Here is a 27371-nt window from a genome sequence, read left to right on the forward strand (position 1 = left end):
ATGCAATTTAATTCAGTGCAGAGGTTCCTGCTTGCGGAAACTGAGCTGCCTTCAATCACTTACTTCCTCATTAGCCCTGAAACAAAGCAGTCTGTAAGCAGCACGGAGGAGCTCCTTGAAGGTAAACAAAAATTGCGCAAAATTATTTTTGTTGTTTTTACTGTGGTTGTACTTTGCTTTGGTAGTGGTTGTCTTCACAGTGAGAGATTGAGGTTTCAGAACCAGGGTGAAACTTAATTTTCGGAACATTTTGGAACGGAAAACATGGCTTTCATTTGCAAGTCTTGAAACTTCTCATTTTCTTCATGGTTACAGTGACTGGGCAGTATTATAAAATATATATTTAAGTATTTAAACAGAAATTCAAATTCATAAAATTTCCAAGAACTTCCAAAATCATATGTACAAAATTCGAACTACAATTTTAAACTACGAATCTCAAGCTGTGGACACACAAAAATACAAATACTTTTGGCATCATTTTTCTGTGTACGATAGGGAAAAAAGCCACACGTGTATGCACCAATCAAAATTAAGGTGTCAACTCAGTTGCAGTGTGGACTAAATGAAATGACTGGCCAACTGGCACTGCCCACATTACTTACTCCAGTCCTATGCTGGAAGATGAGAAATGCTTATTCAATGATTTTCACTAAGGAGTAACGCAAATGCCTGTAGCCAACACTTGAACTTTGCACAATTGCCAGATTCACACGAGCTAGATTTTACTCCATTATTCCAAATTTGCTTGGTGTATTTCAAGCCTAAATCCTAACATTAAACCTAATCATCTGTTACATAAAAAGTCATATATGTGTTACGCAACCAACCATTCATATGGTTGTGTAATCCTTGCTTTCCTGTAGAGGGGAATGAAGTTCTGTTTTTCAAAATCTGAGAAAACTTTATCAGTCACTGACCTTTATTACTGAGGGGAGGTTCTGGGCCTTTACACCACTCTAACCAGAGTATTTTGGAGATGAGGAGTACAGATTAGGGTGCTTTTTCAACTCCATTTTATTTATTCTTCTAATTCAGAGTGCCACACCGTAGCTGTTAGCTTAATCTCATCACTGCGACATGAGTTCAGGACAGCTCAAGTGCAGCCAACTGGCACTTATGTTCACTATTATCTCTATTTCACAGCAGGACTAAACATTTTATGCATCGGCCTTAGTTCCTGTTGCACAATAATGTGTCATGTCTGCCAAGTGAAACCCTGGGCTGTGAGGTCCACAGCTGGCATTGGTGCACTCTAGATTCAATTTGGCTGTGCAGCACATCACTGCACGGTAGACTCCATACAGGCTATAGACCACATCACTGCGCTAAGTATAAGTGCCTTTGATGTAATAGGTGGCCCTTTTGTATGAGATCTATATACCGCTCATATCAAAAGCGTGGACGTCTTGCTGAAATGTGGCAAATTTTTGGAACTCAGTTCAAGTTCCATACAGTAGATTTCTGGTCAGCCTTTGCTTTCGGTTCTCTTTTCTCGTGCTTTTTTGCATTTTTCTTATGTGCCATTTTTGTGTTTTTTAAGTTCCTCTAATTCACTGCTGGCTTGTGCCTATACAGTTATAAGAAAATTTTTGGGAAAGACTCTACATGCTGTCTTCTTTTCTTCTGGAATTCTGTTGTTCTCCATGGAATATTTTCTTTCTTTAGCTCTCGCTTGAATAATCTTCAACCACACTAATAGTTTCCTTTAATATTTTACATACTGCTTTGGTGATCTGAGCATATTTAACTCTATCCAAACTAACTTCATGATAAAGCTTTCCATCACATGCTTCTCAATGTACAGCCATTTTATGCTTCCAGAGGTTGTACACATGTATATTTCCCATTAATTCTTCAAAACACCACATTTAACATCATTTTTGTATGGAACTATTTCCTTTTGTAGTTGCAACGTGATTGTTATGCTCAAAGAAAGATAATCAGAAAGACATAAAACTGATTGCATTTATAGTATTGAATAAGCGCTCTAAAATGAACATACAACCTTATGCAATGCCTCGGGAAAAATAAAATTGCTGTATAAGCTGAGTTGGAGTTACGTAAAGTGTATTTTCTGGCTTTAGACCACAAACCACCAACTGACATATACCTGCCATTGTCAAGCAGTTAGCCCATCGGAAACTTCTCAAAATATTTAAAATATCCGTCACTGTGCACTAAACTGTCTCAGCCAGTTGAACACATACACTAAAACTGAAATAATATTTTTTAAACTCCAGAAAGTGAACCATCCTTCTAAGGATTCCAGATCTCCTTCTGATATTCAATATTTCATCAGCTTTCATGCAATATTATCAATTCTTATTTTTTTTAAAGCCTAAACATATAGCTTTGCTATAAAGTCTATTTTAGCTAGACTACACACTTTTCTTGCACAACTTAAGTCTAAGCTTAGACTTACTCTATTATTAGTATTCATTTAATTATTGTAAACATTTAGCTTTGTATAAAAATTCCATAGAAAAGCAACACTGAGTACTAATATATAATGGCCTTCTTTACAGGTTTTTTTCCCCTTCCAGAATGGAAACCCTGATATTTACATTGCTCATTGGGTGTTTTCTCACAAGGCAGAGCTCACAGCTGGAAAGACAAAATTGCCAGCGATGTGACAAGCAGTTCTTTTGTGACTGTTCTGATGAAGGCCTTCCTCAGGTCCCCAAAGTGCCTGAAGACACCCTGGGACTCAATCTTTCCTTCAACCATATTGAAATCATAACCGAAAATGACTTTCATGAGTATAACCACTTGAAAACTCTCTACCTGCAAATTAACTGGATCGCAAATATTCACGAAAATGCTTTTTCTTCTCTCGGGAACCTGGAAAGACTTGACCTGTCCTACAACCGCCTCACCAGTTTATCCTCATCTTGGTTTGACTGGCTTATCTCACTGCAGCATCTAAACCTATTAGGCAATACCTACCACACGTTAGGGACAGGTTTCGTTTTTGCTCAGCTGGGGAGGTTGAGAAGCTTGCAGTTCGGGAGTCCAAACTTTTACTCCATGGGTAAGAATGATCTGAGGGGCTTGAAAGATCTGGACGAGGTGACGCTATCAGGCAACCGCCTGGTACATTATGAGGTCGGCAGTCTCAGTAGAATCAATGGCACTATTACACTTTGCCTTCACCGTCTATTTCAGAAAGATCTGGATCTTCTGACAATCATCTTGAGGGATGTCTGCAGCCCAGAGACTTTTCTGATTATTGCTGACGTGATGCTAAATAATAATCGCACAATCCAGCCATTTGTTCAAGCTATGAAGAAGGGTGTGACGAAGATTCTTTTAAAAAATATGACAGCAACTGATGAAGCCATAGTTTACTTCTTGCAAGCAATGGATAACGCTCCATTGACGTTTTTAGGGATTGAGGATTCACTGTTTCTTGGACGTGACTTTTGTGACAAGGTAAATGCCACACGCCATGACAAGCTGGAAACATTGTACATAAAAAATCTAAATATTCAAGATTCCTTTGACGTCAGTTTCCTTAGTTATCTTAAAAATATCCTTAAATACCCCAAAAATATGTCAGTCATTAACAGCGAAGTCTTCCTCATGCCCTGCCCGACCTCTAAGCTCTTGAAAAAGCTGGAGTATCTGGACTTCACTGGGAACTTACTCACTGATCTTGCCATGAGAGAGTCCATGTGTGGTGGACGAGGTACATTGTTAAAGCTCAGATTTCTTAATGTGAGCAAGAACTCTCTCAAGTCTCTTGCTCTTATGAACCAATTAGTCAGCAATCTCAACAAGCTTGAGTCCTTGGATTTAAGTCAAAATGTATTTTCTGTCATGCCGGAAGAGTGCACTTGGCCCACAAGTCTGCAATACTTAAATCTGTCCTTGACCCAATTATGGAGAATTACAGAATGTCTTCCAAAGAGTTTGCACATCTTAGATTTAAATGGCAATCACCTGACTGTGTTTGACATAGAACTACCTTACCTCAAAGAGCTGTACATCTCAGGCAACAAGTTCACAAGTTTGCCTTCGGGAAGGTTGTTCCCAAGACTGGAGTCGCTGCTGATCCAGCGAAATGTGCTCAACATGTTTGACGCAACCGATTTGAAGGAGTATAAGAACCTGCGAAATCTGGAAGCTGGCTACAACAAATTTGTGTGCTCATGTGAATTCTTGGCTTTTATGCAGCAGAAGGTCAGACAGTTAGTCGGGATTGGCGATCGACCTGAGAGTTATGTGTGTGACTCACCAGTTACTCTGAGTGGACAGCTGGTTGCAGATGCACACCTCTCCATCTTTGAGTGTTACATGATGGTGGCTGTGTCTGGATTGTGCACTATTGTCTTTTTGGCAACGCTCATTTGTGGGATCCTTTGCTATAAGCTCCATGTTGTTTGGTACGTAAAGATGACCTGGGCTTGGCTTCAAGCTAAGAGGAAACCAAAGGTCAATGCAAACAACGACATCTACTATGATGCCTTTGTTTCTTACAGCGAGAGGGATTCTGAGTGGCTTGAGAAGTTCCTGGTCCCAGAGCTGGAGGGAGCCCATCCGTCATTTCGGCTCTGCCTGCACAAACATGACTTCCTTCCTGGGCAGTGGATAGTAGACAACATTATCAATGCTATGGAGAAAAGCCACACCACTCTCTTTGTCCTGTCCCGGCACTTTGTCAGCAGTGAATGGTGCAAGTATGAGCTTGATTTCTCCCAATTTCGCCTGTTTGACGAGAATAACGACACTGCTGTCCTGATTCTGCTGGAGCCCATCGCCAAGGAGACCATTCCAAAGAGGTTCTGTAAGCTGCGTAAATTTATGAACTCAAGAACCTATTTGGAGTGGCCAGAAGATGAGGAGCAAAGACCTCTATTCTGGCACAATCTTAAAGTAGCAATTAAGAGAGGCAACTAACTTGCCTTTGAAAGTACTAGTACTAGTCTTTTCAATAAAAATATTTTGGAAAAAAAAGAAAGTACTAGTCTCAATGGCTTTTTTCTGTTTGTAAACATGACTCATTTAACTTGTGTAAGTAGAATTTTACCTCAGAGATATGAACTTTATAGTTAAGCACTGACCAGTCAACAACGTACGGTATGTAACCAGAAATGGCATAACCAAATAGGCCTTGTCAGTATTAAGCTCTTAATTATTAATGCAAAATGTCAAGCATTAAACTAAAGTGAGTCACACATTCCACTGACATAAAACTTCACATGCTATGAATGTTAGAGAAGGGGACAATTTACAGCAGTATCACAAATTATCACCATGAAGAAAAGCCAATGGTGATGTAAAGAAAAGGGGTAGCATATTTTTTTTTTTTCAGTTTGCAGTTTTCAAATGTGGTCAAAGCCAGCAGCGTCACTGAAAAAGTCTTGTCTTTAAAAAAGTGAATAAAGAAGTACCAATGTTTAAAGCTATAACATGGGACTAACCTTCATATCTATTTTGTATTTATTTGTATTTAGACATCACTGTCATACTTAATTTCTCCACAATTCTATTGCTTCTGGATTCCTGTCTTATAGATTCTATAGCATGTTTACTGACACATTGAGAAATTCACTAGCATGAAAAGACATGAAAAGCATTTATCGGGTCATACAGGTGTCATTAGTTGTGGCTGTAAGGTGGCTCATCCTAGCCATCCTGGGATCTGGTGTATGGACATGTGCCATGGTCTGGTATCAAATCCTCAGTGCCCATTCAGTCTAATAGGGTCATGCATAACTGACTTGCATTGCATTAGATCTACATGCTATATGATTTGATACTCCCTATTTTCCATTATGTGTACCTTCTAACTGGATAAAATAATAGCCTTTCGACATCATATAAAATATTTCTAAAGTTACAGTTGATTTCATGAATTCAAAGATAGCATTGATGTGGATGTCTAGTATATCTGCTGTTATATCCTCTGCTTGATTGTGAACCTGTTTTATTTTGTAATTTTCATTAAAATTTTTAATTCCTACTACATTAATAAAGGTACTTCAATATCTGTGTAAAATTAATGCAAATGCAAAAAACAGGATGGGTAATTTAATAGACATGTAATTATTCGGGTCACTCAAAGTCTTCTGTCTGCTGAAAACTGGGGTGTAGCTGCCTCGAGGCAAATTCCCATGTTTCCCAGTTTGATGTCCAGAATCAAATATTGCAGAAGTTTCCCTTTGGTTTTCCCAGTTTGGCTTGGATTTTGAGACTTCCAAATTGATCATTAAACGTATGTTATTCCAGCTTGAGTTGTCTTGTTCATATTTGTTTCATGATGTATAAATCAGAAGTGTATATTTTGCTTTATACATTATACCCCATACAACACTGCTGCCAGGCATTGGATTTCAGGATAGGTTTCTAATCATTCAAATGCAGCCTTTAGTAGTCCCCTTGGCCAAAAAAGTCCTGACTCACACAGTACCTGTTACCTCACAATAAGTGGGTAAATGAGTGGACGTCATGACCATAATGAAGAGGAACCTCCGGGGGGACGTTCATGATGGGGACACACTCCCATAGGGATTACAGGATGTGTGCAGACAGAGGACCTGATCCTGGATCAGCATGAACCTTTACACTATGTGCGTGAGGTTATAATCAGGATTGCACATGGTGATTCTGAGGCAAGCGCACAGAGCTGATAGTGGCCCTTCTGAGCAACTTAACTGATTGCTTATTGCCCTCTGGAGGAAATCCCATCACTCACGTCATCGGTTCACTGGCCTCTGAAAGAGAGGACAGCTACAGAAAATGAAATTATATTCAAATCAAACGTGGCATGAGTGACGTGGCTTGGAACACGACTATCAAAAATGTCATTGTAAAGGATACTAATTTTTACATAAACAAATGAAGAACCAAATAGCAAAAAAAGGCATTATTTCAAGGTTGACACTTGTGTCAGATTAGACACTTGAACATTAATTGTTGCACTGAAATCCATTATTCATAATTATTCATTTCCTCCAGTCTATATTCTCTTTTATGTGTTGACTGTAGCTTTTCTCTTTCGTCACCCTGACAACAGTAAATGATTAAAAAAACTATATTTTGCTCTCATTGTAATCACAAAGGCTTGCTGTACATGGGCTATATTTGCATATATTTTATTAGTTGCAAGAATTAATTAAGAAATCAAAATTAATGATCAAATTATCAAAACTACTTTTTTAAAAATTAGAAAAAATTACAGACTGAGATATCTTAGTATTTTTCCGGTACGATTACAAAGGGTGATTGACTCATTAAAACAGGGTGCACAGTCCCGGTCCTGGATTTTGTTCCAGCCGGTTACCATAGTTTGAGTTTTCTGACAGTTCACTGTAAAACGTGTTTTGGCAAAAGAAAACTGGCACAAACTATGGGAGAGCTTCCAGCTGGCCTTGGTGAAACACTGGATGTGCTGACGAGCTTGCCAAAAGAATATATTTATCATGCAAGCTTAAAAAATTCAAGTTTAATATTTCCCAGATGCAAGAAATAATTAAAAAATGTCTAACCTTCCTATACAGTTTAGTATACCACACCCCCTAAAATCAATACTGACTGCACAGTTTTTGACCCAGTGTTGTGGTCTTTTTTTGAGTCATTTCCCTTTGGTCACAGCTGGTTTCATATCAGGCTTCTGCTAAATGCAGTTTTGCATCTGAGGCTGAAATAAAGCTACAGGTACTAAGAACGTTTTATTCCCAGATTGAAGCTGATCAGTGCATCAATCACAAAATGATTTCATGAGTGTTTTTCAGAATCTAGAGTGGGCAACAGTGGTGTGGAAGTAATTAAATAGCTATTAAATCATTGTAAAGTGTTAATCTAGTTGAGGGCACCAAAGGTACAAGATCACGTTGTATGGGATTAGAATGTTCTGAACTGAACATTCTAATGCTGATGTCACAATCACTACTGGTGATAGAAAGCAATAGAGTTCCAGAACACTGATGTAGAATTAAAAAGAAAAATAAACATTCCATAAAACCTACTCTTCAAAGGGTTTATGAGGCAGAATTTAATTTAAGTTCAACCAAATGAGTTGGCTTGCAGTCCATGCTATTGACCATGGGAAGGTGAGAAGCAAATTATAGCTTGATCTTGGTAGGGATGAACCTTCACCAGGCAAGATCTGTACTGTATATATGAATGAGGATCAGGGACATTAAACGCATCACAAATATACAAAATTTGGAACTGGCTGGCAATGCTGTAGTTTAAGCTTTTTGTGACAATTTTGAGGTCTGTTCATTTTAACAAAATGTGAGTAGTGTCACGTTCCTTGCTCAAATGCAGAAGATGGTGGTAATGGATCCCCTTAGGGGAATTTAATTCAGTGCAGAGGTTCCTGCTTGCGGAAACTGAGCTGCCTTCAATCACTTACTTCCTCATTAGCCCTGAAACAAAGCAGTCTGTAAGCAGCACGGAGGAGCTCCTTGAAGGTAAACAAAAATTGCACAAAATGATTTTTGTTGTTTTTACTGTGGTTGTACTTTGCTTTGGTAGTGGTTGTCTTCACAGTAAGAGATTGAGGCTTCAGAACCAGGGTGAAACTTAATTTTCGAAACATTTTGGAAGGAAAAACATGGCTTTCATTTGCAAGTCTTGAAACTTCTCATTTTCTTCATGGTTACAGTGACTGGACAGTATTATAAAATATATATTTAAGTATTTAAACAGAAATTCAAGTTCACTAAATTTCCAAGAACTTCCAAAATCATATATACAAAACTCGAACTACAATTTTAAACTATGAATCTCAAGCTGTGGACACACACAAATGCAAGTCATGTGGCATTATTTTTCTGTGTACGATAGCGAAAAAAGCCACACATGTATAATGCACCAATCAAAATTAAGGTGTCAACTCAGTTGTAGTGTGGACTGGATGAAATGACTGGCCAACTGGCACTGCCCACATTACCTAAAAGGGGCGACATGGCACAGGAGGTAAGACCGATTGTCTGGCAGTCGGAGGGTTGCCGGTTCAAACCCCGCCCTGGGCATGTCGAAGTGTCCTTGAGCAAGACACCTAACCCCTAACTCCTAACTGCTCTGGCGAATGAGAGGCATCAATTGTAAAGCGCTTTGGATAAAAGCGCTATATAAATGCAGTCCATTTACCATTTTACCATTTACCTACTCCATTCCTATGGTTGAAGATGAGAAATGCTTACTCAATGATTTTCACTAAGGAGTAACCCAAATGTCTGTAGCCAACACTTGAACTTTGCACAATTGCCAAATTCACACGGCCTAGATTTTACTCCATTTTTCCAAATTTGCCTGGTGTATTTCAAGCCTAAATCCTAACAATAAACCTAATAATATGTTACATAAAAAGTCATATATATGTTACTCAACCAACTATTTATATGGTTGTGTAATCCTTGCTTTACTGTAGAGGGGAATGAAGTTCTGTTTTTCAAAATCTGAGAAGACTTTATCAAGCACTGACCTTTATTACTGAGGGGAGGTTCTGGACCTTCACACCACACTAACCGGAGTATTTTGATGAGGAGTACAAATTAGGGTGCTTTTTCAACTCCATTTTCTTTATTCTTCTAATTCAGAGTGCCACACCGTAGCTGTTAGCTTAGTCTCATCACTGCGACATGAGTTCAGGACAGCTCAAGTGCAGCCAACTGGCACTTATGTTGACTATTATCTCTATTTCATAGCAGGACTAAACATTTTATGCATTGGCCTTAGTTCCTGTCGCACAATAATGTGTCATGTCTGCCAAATGAAACCCTGGGCTGTGAAGTCCAGAGCTGGCATTGGTGCACTCTAGATTCAATTTGGCTGTGCACCACATGACTGCACAGTTGACTCCATAAAGACTATAGACCACATCACTGCGGTAAGTGCCTTTGACGTAATAGGTGACCCTTTTGTATGAGATCTATATACCGCTCATATCAAAAGCGTGGACGTCTCGCTGAAATGTTTTTGGAACTCAGTTCAAGTTCCATACAGTAGATTTCTGGTCAGCCTTTGCTTTCGGTTCTCTTTTCTCGTGCTTTTTTGCATTTTTCTTATGTGTAATTTGTGTTTTTTAAGTTCCTCTAAGGTGCTGCTGGCTTGTGTCTATACAGTTATGAGATCATTTTTGGGAAAGACTCTATATGCTGTCTTCTTGTCAGGTGAGCATGGGACCAGGACCCAAACGCAGAGTCAAAAACACTCGAAATCCAAAAGGGTAAATACAAACCGAGAATTTTACTTTTAATAAGTACAAAAACCAAGAACAAAAACAAAGCCGCGCAGGGCAAATCTCAAAAGGACAAAGCAAAGTTCTTTAAACGCAAAAACAGAGAAAATCCAAAAATCCAAAACAATGCTAAAAACAGAACACAGGCAGGGTAGAAAACACTCAGGACAAAACACAGAGTCAAAAGTACACGTGCGAGCACATACCGAAACACACTCAGAAAAGCACAAAAGGATCCAGCACCCGAGTCAGGGAAGAAAGACACAGGAGGGCACAATGCACAATCAGGCCACAGAGAGGGGAGGGAAAACGAGACAACCAAAAAACAATAATTGAATAATAGAAAACAATAATACAGTTAAACAGGGTAAATGAACAGAACTAAAAAAAAGTGCCACCATCTGGCGGCCCAAAAAAGGAAACGCAGACAAACCACAGAACCATGACACTTCTTTTCTTGTGGAATTCTGTTGCTCTCCTTGGAATATTTTCTTTCTCAAGTGGAGACTGGGATTCTTGTTCCATACATGTTTGTTCAAGCTGCCTAATAAATTAAAATCTTCTTCCACTAATATTATAGCGATGAACTACTGAATTGTTCAGTTTATTGATTTGCTGTCTCATAGAGCTTGAATTTATCTCCACAGCATAGAATAATATATTGCTTAAGTTTATGACCTGTTTCCCAAAATACTGAAAATACTTCTGCAAATACAAGTTTACATTAACATATGGCACAGATTTTTTTAACCACCTTTCTGGCAGGTATTTCGGACTCTTTTGCATTTGCATAGCTCTCGTTTGAATAATCTTCAACTACACTAATAGTTTCCTTTAATATTTTACATACTTTTTTTGGTGATCTGAGCATATTTAACTCTATCCAAACTTCATGATAAAGCTTTCCATCACATGCTTCTCAATGTATAGCCATTTTATGCTTCCAGAGGTTGTACACATCTATATTTCCAATTAATTCTTCAAAACACCACATTTAATATTATTTTTGGATGGAACTATTTCCTTTTGTAGTTGCAACATGAGATTGTTATGCTCAAAGAAAGAAAATCAGAAAGACATAAAACTGATTGCATTTATATTGAATAAGCGCTCTAAAATGAACGTACAACCGTAAATAATGCCTCAGGCAATATAACACTGCTGTACAAGCTGAGTTGAAGTTACTTGAAGTGTATTCTCTGGCTTTAGACCACCAATCCCCAACTTATATACAGTATACCTGCCATTGTCAAGCAGTTAGCCCATCAGAAACTTCTAAAAATATCTAAAATATCCTTCACTGTGCATAAAACTGTCTCAGCCAGTTGAACACATATGCTAAAACTGAAATAATATTTTTTTAAATCCAGAAAGTGAACCATCCTTCTAAGGATTCCAGATCTCCTTCTGACATTCAATAGTTCATCAGCTTTTATGCAATATTATTAATTCATATTTTTGTTGAAGCCAAAACATATAGCTTTGCTATAAAGTCTATTTTAGCTAAACTAGACTATACAATTTTCTTGCACAACTTAAGTCTTAGACTTACTCTATTATTAGTATTCATTTAATTATTGTAAACATTTAGCTTTGTATAAAAATTCCACAGAAAAGCAACACTGGGTACTAATACATAACTGCCTTCTTTACAGGTTTTTTCCTCCTCCAAATGGAAACCCTGATATTTACATTGCTCATTGGGTGTTTTCTCACAAGGCAGAGCTCACAGCTGGAAAGACAAAATTGCCAGCGATGTGACAAGCAGTTCTTTTGTGACTGTTCTGATGAAGGCCTTCCTCAGGTCCCCAAAGTGCCTGAAGACACCCTGGGACTCAATCTTTCCTTCAACCATATTGAAATCATAACCGAAAATGACTTTCATGAGTATAACCACTTGAAAACTCTCTACCTGCAAAGTAACTGGATCGCAAATATTCACGAAAATGCTTTTTCTTCTCTCGGGAACCTGGAAAGACTTGACCTGTCCTACAACCGCCTCACCAGGTTATCCTCATGTTGGTTTGACTGGCTTATCTCACTTCAACATCTGAACCTATTAGGCAATACCTACCACAAGTTAGGGACAAGTTTCCTTTTTGCCCAGCTGAGGAGGATGAGAAGCTTGCAGTTCGGGGGTCCCTGTTTTTACTCCATAGGTAGGAATGACCTGGGGGGCTTGAGAGATCTGGATGAGATGGTTCTATCAGGCAACCACCTGAAACAGTATGAGGTCGGCAGTCTCAGTGAAATCCGACTAAATGGCTCTCTTACACTTTGCCTTCGCCGTCTATTTCAGGGAGATCTGGGTCTTCTGACAATCATCTTGAGGGATATCTGCAGCCCAGAGACTTTTCTGATTATTTCTGAGGTGATGCTAAATAATAATCGCACAATCCAGCCATTTGTCGAAGCCACGAAGAAGGGTGTGACGAAGATTCTTTTAAAGAATGTGACAGCAATTGACGAAGCCATAGTTTACTTCTTGCAAGCAATGAATAATGCTCCATTGACGTTTTTAGGGATTGAGGATTCACTGTTTCTTGGACGTGACTTTTGTGACAAGGTAAATGCCACACGCCATGACAAGCTGGAAACATTGTACATAAAAAATCTAGCAATTCAAGATTTCTTTGACGTTAGTTTACTTAGTTACCTTAAAAATATCCTTAAATACCCTAAAAATATGTCAGTCATTAACAGCGAAGTCTTCCGCATGCCTTGCTCGACCTCTAAGCTTTTGAAAAAGCTGGAGTATCTGGACTTCACTGGGAACTTGCTCACTGATCTTGCCATGAGAGAGGCCATGTGTGGTGGACGAGGTACGTTGTTAAAACTCAGATTTCTTAATGTGAGCAAAAATAATCTCAAGTCTCTTGCTCTTATGAGCCAATTAGTCAGCAACCTCAACAAGCTTGAGTCCTTGGATTTAAGTCAAAATGTATTTTCTGTCATGCCAGAAGAGTGCACTTGGCCCACAAGTCTGCAATACTTAAATCTGTCCTTGACCAAATTATGGAAAATTACAGCATGTCTTCCAAAGAGTTTGCACATCTTAGATTTAAATGGCAATCACCTGACTGTGTTTGACATAGAACTACCTTACCTCAAAGAGCTGTACATCTCAGGCAACAAGTTCACAAGTTTGCCTTCGGGAAGGTTGTTCCCAAGACTGGAGTTGCTGCTGATCCAGCGAAACATGCTCAACATGTTTGATGCGACCGATTTGATGGAGTACAAGAACCTGCGAAATCTGGAAGCTGGCTACAACAAATTTGTGTGCTTGTGTGAATTCTTGGCTTTTATGCAGCAGAAGGTCAGACAGTTAGTCGGGATTGGCGATCGACCTGAGAGTTATGTGTGTGACTCACCAGTTAATCTAAGAGGACAGCTGGTTGCAGATGCACACCTCTCCATCTTTGAGTGTTACATGATGGTGGCTGTGTCTGGACTGTGCAGTATTGTCTTTTTGGCAACGCTCATCTGTGGGATCCTTTGCTACAAGCTCCATGTTGTTTGGTACGTAAAGATGACCTGGGCTTGGCTTCAAGCTAAGAGGAAACCAAAGGTCAATGCAAACAACATCTGCTATGATGCTTTTGTTTCTTACAGCGAGAGGGATTCTGAGTGGGTTGAGGAGTTCCTAGTTCCAGAACTGGAGGGAGCCCATTCGCCATTTCGGCTCTGCCTGCACAAGCATAACTTCCTTCCTGGGCAGTGGATAGTAGACAACATTATCAATGCTATGGAGAAAAGCCACACCACTCTCTTTGTCCTGTCCCGACACTTTGTCAGCAGTGAATGGTGCAAGTATGAGCTTGATTTCTCCCGCTTTCGCCTGTTTGATGAGAATAACGACACTGCTGTCCTGATTCTGCTGGAGCCCATCGCCAAGGAAACCATTCCCAAGAGGTTCTGTAAGCTGCGTAAATTTATGAACTCAAGAACCTATTTGGAGTGGCCAGAAGATGAGGAGCAAAGACCTCTATTCTGGCACAATCTTAAAGTAGCAATTAAGAGAGGCGACTAACTTGCCTTTGAAAGTACTAGTCTCAATGGCTATTTTCTGTTTGTCAACATGACTCATTTAACTTGTGTAAGTAGAATTTAACCTCAGAGATATGAACTTTACAGTTAAGCATTGACCAGTCAACAACATACGGTATGTAACCAGAAATGGCATAACCAAATAGGCCTTGTCAGTATTAAGCTCTTAATTATTAATGCAAAATGTCAAGCATTAAACTGAAGTGAGTCACACATTCCACTGACATAAAACTTCACATGCTATGTTAGAGAAAGGGAGAAGTCACAGCAGTATCACAAAATATCACAATGAAGAAAAGCCAATGGTGATGTAAAGAAAAGGGGTAGCATAATTTTTTTGCAGTTTTCAAAAGTGGTCAAAGCTAGTAGCATCACTGAAAATGTCTTATCTTTAGAAAAGTGAATAAAGAAATACCAATGTTTAAAGCTATAACATGAGACTAACCTTCATATCTATTTTGTATTTATTTGTATTTTGACATCACTGTCATACTTAATTTCTCCACACTTCTATTGCTTCTGGATTCCTGTCTTATAGATTCTATAGCATGTTTACTGACACATTGAGAAATTCACTTGCATGAAAAGACTTGCATTTATCAGGTCATACAGGTGTTATTAGTTGGGGCTGTAAGGTGGCTCATCCTAGCCATCCTGGGTTTTGGTGTATGGACATGTGCCATGGTCTGGTATCAAATCCTCAGTGCCCCTTCAGTCTAATAGGGTCCTGCATAATTGACTTGCATTGCATTAGATGATTTGATGCTCCCTATTTTCCATTATTTGTACCTTTTAACTGGATCAAATAATAGCTTTTCAACATCATATAAAATATTTTTAAAGTTGCAGTTGTCTTCCAGAATCCAAAAATAACATTGATACGAATGTTGACTATTTCTGCTGTTACATCCTCTGCTTGATTGTGAACCTGTTTTATTTTGTAATTTTTATTAACATTTTTAATTCCTACTACATTAATAAAGATACTTAACACTGTAAAAGGGTTTCAATATCTGTGTAAAATGAATGCAAATGAAAAAAACAGGATGGGTGGAAATAGGACTGATTGTATTGGATTTTCAGAAACAACATGACATGTAATAGACATGTAATTATTCGGGTCAATCAAAGTCTTCTGTCTGCTGAAAACTGGGGTGTAGCTGACTCGAGGCAAATTCCCATGTTTCCCAGTTTGATGTCCAGAATCAAATATTGCAGAAGTTTCCCTTTGGTTTTCCCAGTTTGGCTTGGATTTGGAGACTTCCAAATTGATCTTCAAAAATTTGTTATTCCAGCTTGAGTTGTCTTGTTCATATTTGTTTCATGATGTATAAATCAGAAGTGTATATTTTGCTTTATACATTATACCCCATACAACACTGCTGCCAGGCATTGGATTTCAGGATAGAGTTGTTTCTAATCATTCAAATGCAGCCTTTAGTAGTCCCCTTGGCCAAAAGATACAAGTCCTGACTCACACAGTACCTGTTACCTCACAATAAGTGGGTAAATGAGTGGACGTCATGACCATAATGAAGAGGAACCTCCAGGGGGGACGTTCATGATGGGGACACGTTCCCATAGGGATTACAGGATGTGTACAGACAGAGGACCTGATCCTGGATCAGCATGAACCTTTACACTATGTGCGTGAGGTTATAATCAGGATTGCACATGGTGATTCTGAGGCAAGCGCACAGAGCTGATAGTGGCCCTTCTGAGCAATTTAACTGATTGCTTATTGCCCTCTGGAGGAAATCCCATCACTCACGTCATCGGTTCACTGGCCTCTGAAAGAGAGGACAACTACAGAAAATGAAATTATATTCAAATCAAACGTGGCATGAGTGACGTGGCTTGGAACACGACTATCAAAAGTGTCAAAAAAAGGATACTAATTTTTACATAATAAACAAATGAAGAACAAAATATTATTATTATTATTTCAAGGTTGACACTTGTGTGAGATTAGAAACTTGAACATTCATTTTTGCACTGAAATCCATTATTCATAATTATTCATTTCCTCCAGTCTATATTCTATTTTATGTGTTGACTGTAGCTTTTCTCTTTTAAGATGGGCAAAGACTCACACTACTGAAGAGCAAAATGGAAGACAACTGATAACTAACAAAAGGAGTTATACCTCCATTAGCTCTCTCCATAGCCCACTTGCTAAAATCTGTTACAGCAGTATGAGTATAAGCAACACTTCTATTCATGCACTGGCACCCATGCTGCTAAAACATGCTGTAACAATAGAGTAGAACCAAGTTTGGAAACTTTTTCCAGATACTTCTTCTGACCTTGTCTGCCCTGTATAATGATTCTTGATTCAGATGATTCTTACCATTCCCTGAATCAGGTTTTAAGGCCTGTTAGAATTACTGTATCCATGAAAGAACATCCAAATTGTGTTTGTCAACATGCTATGTTAACACATATCTGGGATTTGCCTTTTTTGGGCAAGTACTCAATCAGTAATTTCACCATTGTTATTATATGGCTTCATTATTGAGTATTGTTTGATTACCAGTATATTTTTTAAATCATTCAAGCAGGACGATATTGCAAGGCATTGAGAGGGGTTTACTTTAACAAACCAATTAATATTAAGTCGGTATGCTAATGAGTGCAATGTAATTAACCAGTTAATAGTCAGTTGGTATATCAATGGGTGAGGTGAAATTTTGCAACAACCTTTTATTTGGCAATTATCTTTGTCATTATGTCGAATACCAGCAGACTATTGGCAAAAGAACCCCAAGGAGCACTGAAGAGATAACATGAAAAACAAACCAAAAAAACATTTTATTTCTTCCAACGGCATCGAAACACAGCTGAAGCTCAACTGGAGGATTTCCAGATTCCTGACCATAATCCAATACAGACAGGAACTTCAACAGTTAAAGTAAGCTCAAAGAGCCCTTGAGAATCTTTGTTTCTAGAAGACTCCACGATATGAAAAATAAGCCATTGCAGCCCTCAGGCTCCCCTGTGGCCAATGGGTTATCCTGTTTTGTAAAAAAGACTTGTTAAAAATTAGCAATAAAGCAAGTGTCCTTTAAACAACCAAATATAAAATACACACAATAATGTCAATAATCTAGCTCTAGAATGTTAAAAACAAGTTCCCTTTTGGTTTTCAGGTTTATGTATATGCTGTATTCCTCCTTTCATGCATATTTCACACTAGCTTTCAAACAATTCTTTACTGTGATTTGTATGAATGTATTCGTTCAGCGTAAGTTAACCAAAAACAAGATTTTCTTAACCATAATACGAGTAGTTCAAGCTAAATGTCTGCAAAAATCAATACCGTTGTAATTTATTTTCCAGTTGTAACATGCACAGAAATATAAAATTTGCACACTAATATAAATTTGTTTTGCACCTTAGGTTAAATTCTTACTGTTTGGAAATGACTTGCTTTGAGGAAAAATGTGCTACTCAATGTAATCATCCTCAGAGACTGGCATAACAGGTCATTCACATCACTGAACATTTTAGACATTCTTGACCCGCATAAATAATTTATTGTCCTTAATTTATTAGCTTTGGGTTCCATTTGGTCTAAACTTTATGGACATTGTCCTTGGATAAAAAAAATCATGAATGAGTTTATTCAATAGAGGACATTGAATAAACACTGACCTTAACTGCAAGTGCTGCTGTCAAAACCAAAATTGTAGTGCAAAAGAAACTTCCTACGTATACTAAATGTATTTTGCAAATGAAAATGTCTTCCTATTTATCTTGCAATTATGACAAGCATTATCTTTGTTTAATTTTAAGTCGCAGTCCACTGAATGTTCCATTAGCCCATTATATCACATTACAGCAAAATTGCAATATATTCTTTTTAATGTAATGACAATGCAAGTTTTCAGGGAATTCTGGCATCTTTCCCAATTTTCCAAATTTCCAGTAAAGCATATGACATCATCCCTGTAAATAGCACTACACAATTAAAATTGAATTAAAAAAACTCTGAATGCATTTCTAACGCAATTGCTTGAAGAATTTACTAGAAGCATGTCGTAGAACCGCATCCAGGCTCATGAAACGTTGATTCCTTCTACAATGCATTGATATTTATTTAATAAGTTCTCTTTTTAGATGTGAAATTGGGGGTCCCATTTGGACAATGACTTTTATGTTCAGATGTCCTGTCTCATGGTACATGTCTATGAATTATGTGCATTCACAAACAAGAAATACTCCCATTCCTTTACTTGTAGTGCCATTGAAAACATAAGGATACGGATTATTCAGCAATCTCTTCAGGTCCACCTTCTCATTGCAGTAGGGGCAGGTCTGCTTTTTTCCCACAATGCACCAGCCCCGGATACAGAATTTGTGGAATCTGTTAATGAGACGAGTTAAGGGGCAACTGGCAGGTAACTTATAACTGTCTTGCCTAAGATGGATCATTTCTGACACAGTTATAGGAGAGATTGTCAACTTTATTTTTAGCTGAGTTTTCATCACCTAAGCAGTTCCTCTGTGTGCATGTGAGCAAATTTAATAATCGTATAATTCAGGTCACTGGATCCATGGGAATGGACTCAATTAAAAGAGGACAAAAGTGAGGCAAAAGGAGACCAAATCTGACCCATCTGCATTTCTACAATGAAGTTATGCAAGGTGTATTTTAGTACAAACTTCCCTGGAAGGAACGAAAGAAAAATACATAATATGTAGGAATATACAAGAAAATGTGTTAAAGTGAGCATGTACAGTACATTACATATGTTTGTGTGTGTGTGTGTGTGTGTGTGAGAGAGAGAGAATGTGAGTGAGAGAGACAGAGAACCATACATTAATATTATGACATGCACAAAACCTGAAAAGCTACATAAATATATGCAATATTTCATACTGTATATATCAAAGAAAATGTTGTTACAACATATGGGACAGTATGATTAAAAAAAAGACAAGCATACAGCAGTTCTTCCCTATTGTACATAGAATAATCAAGCACATCTCGTCCACACAGAGACAGAAGGGTAGAAGGATACATGTGATTGCACAAAAGCTGATATGTGTCTTCAATAATCCCTTCCTCATCCACGTCCACGAAGATCTTCTGCCCGCACACAGCACTTATGTCATCGCGGAGGCTTCTAGAAGGCATGCCCCCGACATTGTAATATGGAAACCTGTCTTCCTGGGATAAAAATATTTATTTATACTTATTTTTCCAGAGAGAAACTCAGGAGTGTTACAGCAATAAACAACTTGATGGCACTGATGATGGCTATTTTTTAAAAATGTTAATAAAGACACGTATAGCCACACCTTATTGTGATGGCCCTAAGTTATACAGGTTCTCTTCAAATGATAAGATACATCTTAAAAAATCCAGGACCGTTACATGACATAATTTAGGAAACATTGGGTAGCATTGCTTTGGAATACAGTTTGACAGCCAATATTATTTCTTGTAACTTGGCCTGATTTTGATATCAACACTTTTAATGATAGGCCTAAATTTTGAGAGTTTGAATAAATGACTTTTGGACAGTGCTTTGTAGTGTACGTGTGAGTATTTTAGCATTTCGGAACATTGACAATGTGTCTTTCTTCAGATTTGCACCCTGACAACAGTAAATTAAAAAAACAATATTTTGCTCTCATTGTAATCACAAAGGCTTGCTGTACATGGGATATATTTGCATATATTTTATTAGTTGCAAGAATTAATTAAGAAATCAAAATTAATGATCGAATTATCAAAACTACTTTTTTTAAAATTAGAAAAAATTACAGACTGAGATATCTTAGTATTTTTCGGTACGATTACAAAGGGTGATTGACTCGTTAAAACGAGGGTGCACAGTCCCGGTCCTGGATTTTGTTCCAGCCAGTTACCATAGTTTGAGTTTTCTGACAGTTCACTGTAAAACGTGTTTTGGCAAAAGAAAACTGGCACAAACTATTGGAGAGCTTCCAGCTGGCCTTGGTGAAACACTGGATGTGCTGATGAGCTTGCCAAAAGAATATATTTATCATGCAAGCTTAAAAATTTCAAGTTTAATATTTCCAAGATGCAAGAAATAATTAAAAAATGTCTAACCTTCCTATACAGTTCATGAGTGTTTTTCAGAGGCTAGAGTGGGCAACAGTGGTGTGGAAGTAATTAAATAGCTATTAAATCATTATAAAGTGTTAATCTAGTTGAGGGCACCAAAGGTACAAGATCACGTTGTATGGGATTAGAATGTTCTGAACTGAACATTCTAATGCTGATGTCACAATCACTACTGGTGATAGAAAGCAATAGAGTTCCAGAACACTGATGTAGAATTAAAAAGAAAAATAAACATTCAATAAAACCTACTCTTCAAAGGGTTTATGAGGCAGAATTTAATTTAAGTTCAACCAAATGCGTTTGAGGTCTGTTCATTTTAACAAAATGTGAGTAGTGTCGCGTTCCTTGTTCAAATGCAGAAGATGGTGGTATTGGATCCCCTTAGGGGAATTTAATTCAGTGCAGAGGTTCCTGCTTGCGGAAACTGAGCTGCCTTCAATCACTTACTTCCTCATTAGCCCTGAAACAAAGCAGTCTGTAAGCAGCACAGAGGAGCTCCTTGAAGGTAAACAAAAATTGCACAAAATTATTTTTGTTGTTTTTACTGTGGTTGTACTTTGCTTTGGTAGTGGTTGTCTTCACAGTGAGAGATTGAGGCTTCAGAACCAGGGTGAAACTTAATTTTCGGAACATTTTGGAACGAAAAACATGGCTTTCATTTGCAAGTCTTGAAACTTCTCATTTTCTTCATGGTTACAGTGACTGGACAGTATTATAAAATATACATTTAAGTATTTAAACAGAAATTCAAGTTCACTAAATTTCCAAGAACTTCCAAAATCATATATACAAAACTCAAACTACAATTTTAAACTATTCCTATGGTTGAAGATGAGAAATGCGTATTCAATGATTTTCACTAAGGAGTAACGCAAATGTCTGTAGCCAACACTTGAACTTTGCACAATTGCCAAATTCACATGGCCTAGATTTTACTCCATTTTTCCAAATTTGCCTGCTGTATTTCAAGCCTAAATCCTAATAATAAACCTAATAATCTGTTACATAAAAAGTCATATATATGTTACTCAACCAGTTATTTATATGGTTGTGTAATTCTTGCTTTACTGTAGAGGGGAATGAAGTTCTGTTTTTCAAAATCTGAGAAGACTTTATCAATCACTGACCTTTATTACTGAGGGGAGGTTCTGGGCCTTCAAACCACTCTAACCAGAGTATTTTGGAGATGAGGAGTACAGATTAGGGTGCTTTTTCAATTCCATTTTCTTTATTCTTCTAATTCAGAGTGCCACACCGTAGCTGTTAGCTTAATCTCATCACTGCGACATGAGTTCAGGACAGCTCAAGTGCAGCCAACTGGCACTTATGTTCACTATTATCTCTATTTCACAGCAAGACTAAACATGTTATGCATCGGCCATAGTTCCTGTTGCACAATAATGTGTCATGTCTGCCAAGTGAAACCCTGGGCTGTGAGGTCCACAGCTGGCATTGGTGCACTCTAGATTCAATTTGGCTGTGCACCACATCATTGCACGGTTGACTCCATACAGGCTAGACCACATCACTGCGCTAAGTATAAGTGCCTTTGACTTAATAGGTGGCCCTTTTGTATGAGATGTATATATCACTCATATCAAAAGCGTGGACGCCTCACTGAAATGTGGCAAAGTAATGGTTCACGTTAAACTCGGTGCAAATTCTATACAGCAGATTTCTGTTCATCCTTTGTTTTCTGCTCTCTTTTCCCGTGCTTTTTTGCATTTTTCTTATGTGTAATTTTTGTGTTTTTAAGTGCCTCTAAGATGCTGCTGGCTTGTATATATACAGTTATAACATAATTCTAGGGAAAGTATCTAAATGCTGTCTTTGTCTTCTTTTCTTGTGGTTGTTGTGTGATGTGTTGTTCTCCACAGAATAATTTCCTTTTTCAGTGGAGACTGGGATTCTTGTTCCATACACGTTTGTTCAAACTGTCTAATAAATTAAAATCTTCTTCCACTAATTTTATAGCGATGAACTACTGAATTGTTCAGTTTATTGATTTTCTATCTCATAGAGCTTGAATTTAACCCCACAGCATAGAATAATGTATTTCTTAAGCTTATGAGCTGTTCCCCAAAATATTGAACAATCACTTCTGCAAATGCAAGTTTACATTAACATATGGCACAGATTTTTTTAACCACATTTCTGGCAGGTATTTAGGACTCTTTTGCATTTGCATAGCTCTCGCTTGAATAATCTTCAACTACACTAATAGTTTCCTTTAATATTTTACATACTGCGTTGGTGATCTGAGCATATTTAACTCTATCCAAACTAACTTCATGATAAAGCTTTCCATCACATGCTTTTTCTTTTTCAATGTACAGCCATGTTATGCTTAGAGAGGTTGTACACATGTATGTTTCCCAATAATTCTTCAAAACACTACATTTAATATTATTTTTGGATGGAACTATTTCCTTTTGTGCTTGTAACATGAGATTGTTATGCTCAAAGAAAGAAAATCAGCATGATATAAAACTGATAGCATTTATAGCATTGAATAAGCACTCTAAAATGAACACACAACCTTACGCACTGCCTCAGGAAATATAGCACTGTTGTACAAGCTGAGTTGAAGTTACTTGAAGTGTATTCTCTGCCTTTAGACCACCAACCCCCAACTGATATACAGTATACCTGCCATTGTCAAGCAGTTAGCCCATCAGAAACCTCTCAAAATATCTAAAATATCCTTCATTGTGCACAAAACTATCTCAGCCATTTGAAAACATACACTAAAACTGAAATAAATTTTTAAAAACTCCAGAAAGTGAACGATCCTTCTAAGGATTCCAGATCTCCTTCTGACATACAATATTTCATCAGCTTTCATGCAATATTATTAATTTATATATATATATATATATATATATAAATTAATAATATTGCATGAAAGCTGATGAAATATTGTATATATTTTTTTTTTCTGGTTTTAAAGCCAAAACATATAGCTTTGCTATAAAGTCTAATTTTAGCAAAACTAGTCTGTACACATACTTTTTATTGCATAATATATGCTTTAACCTATTATACTGTAATTATTATTATGCATATTATTATAAACATTTAGCTTTGTATAAAAATTCCACAGAAAAGCAACACTGGGTACTAAAACATAACTGCCTTCTTTACAGGTTTTTTCCTCCTCCAGAATGGGAACCCTGATATTTGCATTGCTCTTTGGGTGTCTTCTTACAAGGCAGAGCACACAGTTGGAAAGACAAAATTGCCAGCGATGTGACAAGCAGTTCTTTTGTGACTGTTCTGATGAAAGCCTTCCTCAGGTCCCCAAAGTGCCTGAAGACACCCTGGGATTCAATCTTTCCTTCAACCATATTGAAAAAATAACCAATAATGACTTTCATGACTATAACCATTTGAAAACTCTCTACCTGCAAAGTAACTGGATCGCAGATATTCACGAAAGTGCTTTTTCCTCTCTCGGGAACCTGGAAAGACTTGACCTGTCCTACAACCGCCTCACCAGTTTATCCTCATCTTGGTTTGACTGGCTTATCTCACTGCAGCATCTAAACCTATTAGGAAATACCTACCAAACGTTAGGGACAGGATTCCTTTTTGCCCGGCTGGGGAGGATGAGAAGCTTGCTGTTTGGGAATCCCTCGTTTTACTCCATGGGCAAGAATGACCTGGTGGGCTTGAGAGATCTGGATGAGATGGTTCTATCAGGCAACAACCTGGTACATTATGAGGATGGCAGCCTCAGTAAAATCCGACTCAATGGTTCTCTTACACTTTGCCTTGACCATCTATTTCAGAAAGATCTGGGTCTTCTGACAATCATCTTGAGGGATATCTGTAGCCCAGAGACTTTTCTGATTATTGCTGATGTGATGCTAAATAATAATCCCACAATCCAGCCATTTGTTCAAGCTATGAAGAAGGGTGTGACGAAGATTCTTTTAAAGAATGTGACAGCAACTGATGAAGCCATAATTCACTTCTTGCAAGCAATGGATAATGCTCCATTGATGTTTTTTGGAGTTGAGGATTCACTGTTACTTGGACGTGGCTTTTGGGACAAGGTAAATGCCACACGTCATGACAAGCTGGAAACATTGTACATAAAAAATCTAGCAATTCAAGATTTCTATGCCTTTAGTTCTCTAACTTACCTTGCTAATATCCTAAAGTACCCCAAAAACATCTCTGTCATTAACAGCGAAGTCTTCCTCATGCCCTGCCCGACCTCTAAGCTCTTGAAAAAGCTGGAGTATCTGGACTTCACTGGGAACTTACTCACTGATCTTGCCATGAGAGAGTCCATGTGTGGTGGACGAGGTACATTGTTAAAGCTCAGATTTCTTAATGTGAGCAAGAACTCTCTCAAGTCTCTTGCTCTTATGAACCAATTAGTCAGCAATCTCAACAAGCTTGAGTCCTTGGATTTAAGTCAAAACCTATTTTCTGTCATGCCGGAAGAGTGCACTTGGCCTACAAGTCTGCAATACTTAAATCTGTCATTGACCCAATTAGGGAAAATTACAGAATGTCTTCCAAAGAGTTTGCACGTCTTAGATTTAAATGGCAATCACCTGACTGTGTTTGACATAGAACTACCGTACCTCAAAGAGCTGTACATCTCAGGCAACAAGTTCACAAGTTTGCCCTCAGGAAGGTGGTTCCCAAGACTGGAGTTGCTGCTGATCCAACAAAATGTGCTCAACATGTTTGATGCAAATGATTTAAAGGAATATAAGAACCTGCGGAATCTGGAAGCTGGCTACAACAAATTTGTGTGCTCGTGTGAATTCTTGGCTTTTATGCAGCAGAAGGTCAGTCAGTTAGTCAAGATTGGTGATGGACCTGAGAGCTATGTGTGTGACTCACCAGTCACTCTAAGAGGACAGCTGGTTGCAGATGCACACCTCTCCATCTTTGAGTGTCACATGATGGTGGCTGTGTCTGGGCTGTGCACTATTGTCTTTCTGGCAATGCTTATCTGTGGGATCCTTTGCTACAAGCTCCATGTTGTTTGGTACGTAAAGATGACCTGGGCTTGGCTTCAAGCTAAGAGGAAACCAAAGGTCAATGCAAACAACGACATCTGCTATGATGCTTTTGTTTCTTACAGCGAGAGGGATTCTGAGTGGCTTGAGGAGTTCCTGGTCCCAGAGCTGGAGGGAGCCCATCCGCCATTTCGGCTCTGCCTGCACAAACGTGACTTCCTTCCTGGGCAGTGGATAGTAGACAACATTATCAATGCTATGGAGAAAAGCCACACCACTCTCTTTGTCCTGTCCCGGCACTTTGTCAGCAGTGAATGGTGCAAGTATGAGCTTGATTTCTCCCACTTTCGCCTGTTTGATGAGAATAACGACACTGCTGTCCTGATTCTGCTGGAGCCCATCGCCAAGGAAACCATTCCCAAGAGGTTCTGTAAGCTGCGTAAATTTATGAACTCAAGAACCTATTTGGAGTGGCCAGAAGATGAGGAGCAAAGACCTCTATTCTGGCACAATCTTAAAGTAGCAATTAAGAGAGGCGACTAACTTGCCTTTGAAAGTACTAGTCTCAATGGCTATTTTCTATTTGCTAACATGACTCATTTAACTTGTGTAAGTAATATTTAACCTCAGAGATATGAACTTCACAGTTAAGCACTGACCAGTCAACAACATAAGGTATGTAACCAGAAATGGCATAAACAAATCGGCCTTGTCTGTATTAAGCTCTTAATTATTAATGCAAAATTTCAAGCATTAAACTGAAGTGAGTCACACATTCCACTGACATAAAACTTATTATGCTATGAATCTTAGAGAAAGGGACAAGTCACAGCAGTATCACAAAATATCACAATGAAGAAAAGCCAATGGTGATAAAAATAAAATAGCTACTATAAAATCAGTTCTCAGAAGAGGTCAAAGCTAGCAGCATCACTGAAAAAGCCTTGTGTCTTTCAAAAAGTCAACAAAGGAAGTGTTGTTTAGAGCTATAACATAAGACTAACCTTTATTTTATTTATTTTCTATCTATTTGTATTTTGACATCACTTTCATACTTAATTTCCCCACACTTCTATTGCTTCTGGATTCCTGTCTTATAGCATAGCATTCTATAGCATGTTTACTGACACAATGAGAAATACACTTGCATGTAAAGACTTGCATTTATCGGGTCATACAGGTGTCATTAGTTGGGGCTGTAAGGTGGCTCATCCTAGCCATCCTGGGTTCTGGTGTATGTGCCATGGTCTGATCCTCAGTGCCCCTTCAGTCTCATAGGGTCCCGCATAATTGACTTGAATTGCATTAGATCTACATGCTATATATGATTTGATACTGTGTGTACTGATTTTTATTGTGTGTATCTTTTAACTGGATCAAATAATAGCTTTTTTAGCATCATATTAAATATTTTTAAAGTTGCAGTTGTCTTCATGAATCCAAAGATAGCATTGATGTGGATGTTTACTATAGCTGCTGTTATATCCTCTGCTTGATTGTGAACCTGTTTTATTTTGTAATTTTCATAAAAATATTTCATTCCTACTACATTAATAAAGGTACTTCTATAAAAAGGTTGCGATATCTGTGTACAATTAATGGAAATGCAAATGTAAAAACAGGATTGACAAAAATAGGAATGATTTTATTGGACTTTCACAAACAACTGTACACAAGACATGTAATTAGACATGTCATTATTAGGGTAACTCAAAGTCTTCTGTCCGCTGAAAACTGGGGTGTGTAGCAGATTTGAGGCAAATTCAGTTGGATGCCCAGCAGCAAATATTGAAGAAGTTTCCCTTCAGTTTTCCCAGCTTGGCTTGGATTTGGAGATTTCCAAATGGATCTTTAAATGTACACTATTCCAGTTTGAGTTGTCTTGTTCATATTTGTTTCATGATTTTCTAAGTGTGTGTTTCCGCTTTACATACTATACCCCATACAACACTGCTGCGAGACATCTGATTTCAGGATAGAGTTGTTTGTAATCATTAAAATGTGGCCTTTAATAGTCCCCGTGTTCAAAAGATAAAAGCCCTGACTCACA

General features: G+C 38.0%; 2 protein-coding genes across 9 annotated transcripts; both read left to right on the plus strand.

The window, feature by feature from the left end:
* On the plus strand, nt 1-26896 carry LOC118231932 (toll-like receptor 2 type-2). Of its 3 annotated transcripts, none has more exons than XM_035426323.1 (3): nt 1-123; nt 2530-4894; nt 25857-26896. In XM_035426323.1, exons 1-3 carry the CDS (start codon nt 1-3, stop codon nt 25862-25864), a joined length of 2496 nt encoding a protein of 831 aa, XP_035282214.1. In that variant the 3' UTR covers nt 25865-26896. The 3 variants fall into 3 exon arrangements, with proteins under 3 accessions (XP_035282214.1, XP_035282213.1, XP_035282215.1); XM_035426322.1 differs by lacking the exon at nt 25857-26896 and adding an exon at nt 14218-15243; XM_035426324.1 differs by lacking the exon at nt 25857-26896 and having other exon boundaries at nt 1-121; nt 2529-6233.
* Nucleotides 8359-26897, plus strand: LOC118231933 (toll-like receptor 2 type-2). 6 transcript variants are annotated; one of them, XM_035426330.1, is made up of 3 exons: nt 8359-8423; nt 23486-25350; nt 25447-26897. In XM_035426330.1, the coding sequence occupies exons 2-3, from the start codon at nt 23504-23506 to the stop codon at nt 25862-25864; spliced, it is 2265 nt and encodes a 754-aa protein (XP_035282221.1). In that variant the 5' UTR covers nt 8359-8423; nt 23486-23503; the 3' UTR covers nt 25865-26897. The 6 variants fall into 6 exon arrangements, with proteins under 6 accessions (XP_035282221.1, XP_035282217.1, XP_035282216.1 ...); XM_035426325.1 differs by lacking the exons at nt 23486-25350; nt 25447-26897 and adding exons at nt 10045-10127; nt 11851-15243 and having other exon boundaries at nt 8379-8423; XM_035426328.1 differs by lacking the exons at nt 23486-25350; nt 25447-26897 and adding exons at nt 10128-10183; nt 11851-15243 and having other exon boundaries at nt 8380-8423.
* Nucleotides 26898-27371: the final 474 nt, after the last annotated feature.

The sequence above is a fragment of the Anguilla anguilla genome, chromosome 7 (genome assembly GCF_013347855.1).
Source record: "Anguilla anguilla isolate fAngAng1 chromosome 7, fAngAng1.pri, whole genome shotgun sequence".
Taxonomy (NCBI): domain Eukaryota; kingdom Metazoa; phylum Chordata; class Actinopteri; order Anguilliformes; family Anguillidae; genus Anguilla; species Anguilla anguilla.

What these genes read in the sequence shown, in the direction of transcription:
- LOC118231932 (XM_035426323.1), top strand. Translation starts at nt 1, where the DNA reads ATGCAATTTAATTCAGTGCAGAGGTTCCTGCTTGCGGAAACTGAGCTG. An exon ending in CGGAGGAGCTCCTTGAAGGT is followed by an intron (nt 124 to 2,529) that starts AAACAAAAATTG and finishes CTTCTTTACAGG; the next exon opens with TTTTTTTCCCCTTCCAGAAT.
- LOC118231933 (XM_035426325.1), top strand. Translation starts at nt 10,082, where the DNA reads ATGAGATCATTTTTGGGAAAGACTCTATATGCTGTCTTCTTGTCAG. An exon ending in ATATGCTGTCTTCTTGTCAG is followed by an intron (nt 10,128 to 11,850) that starts GTGAGCATGGGA and finishes CCTTCTTTACAG; the next exon opens with GTTTTTTCCTCCTCCAAATG.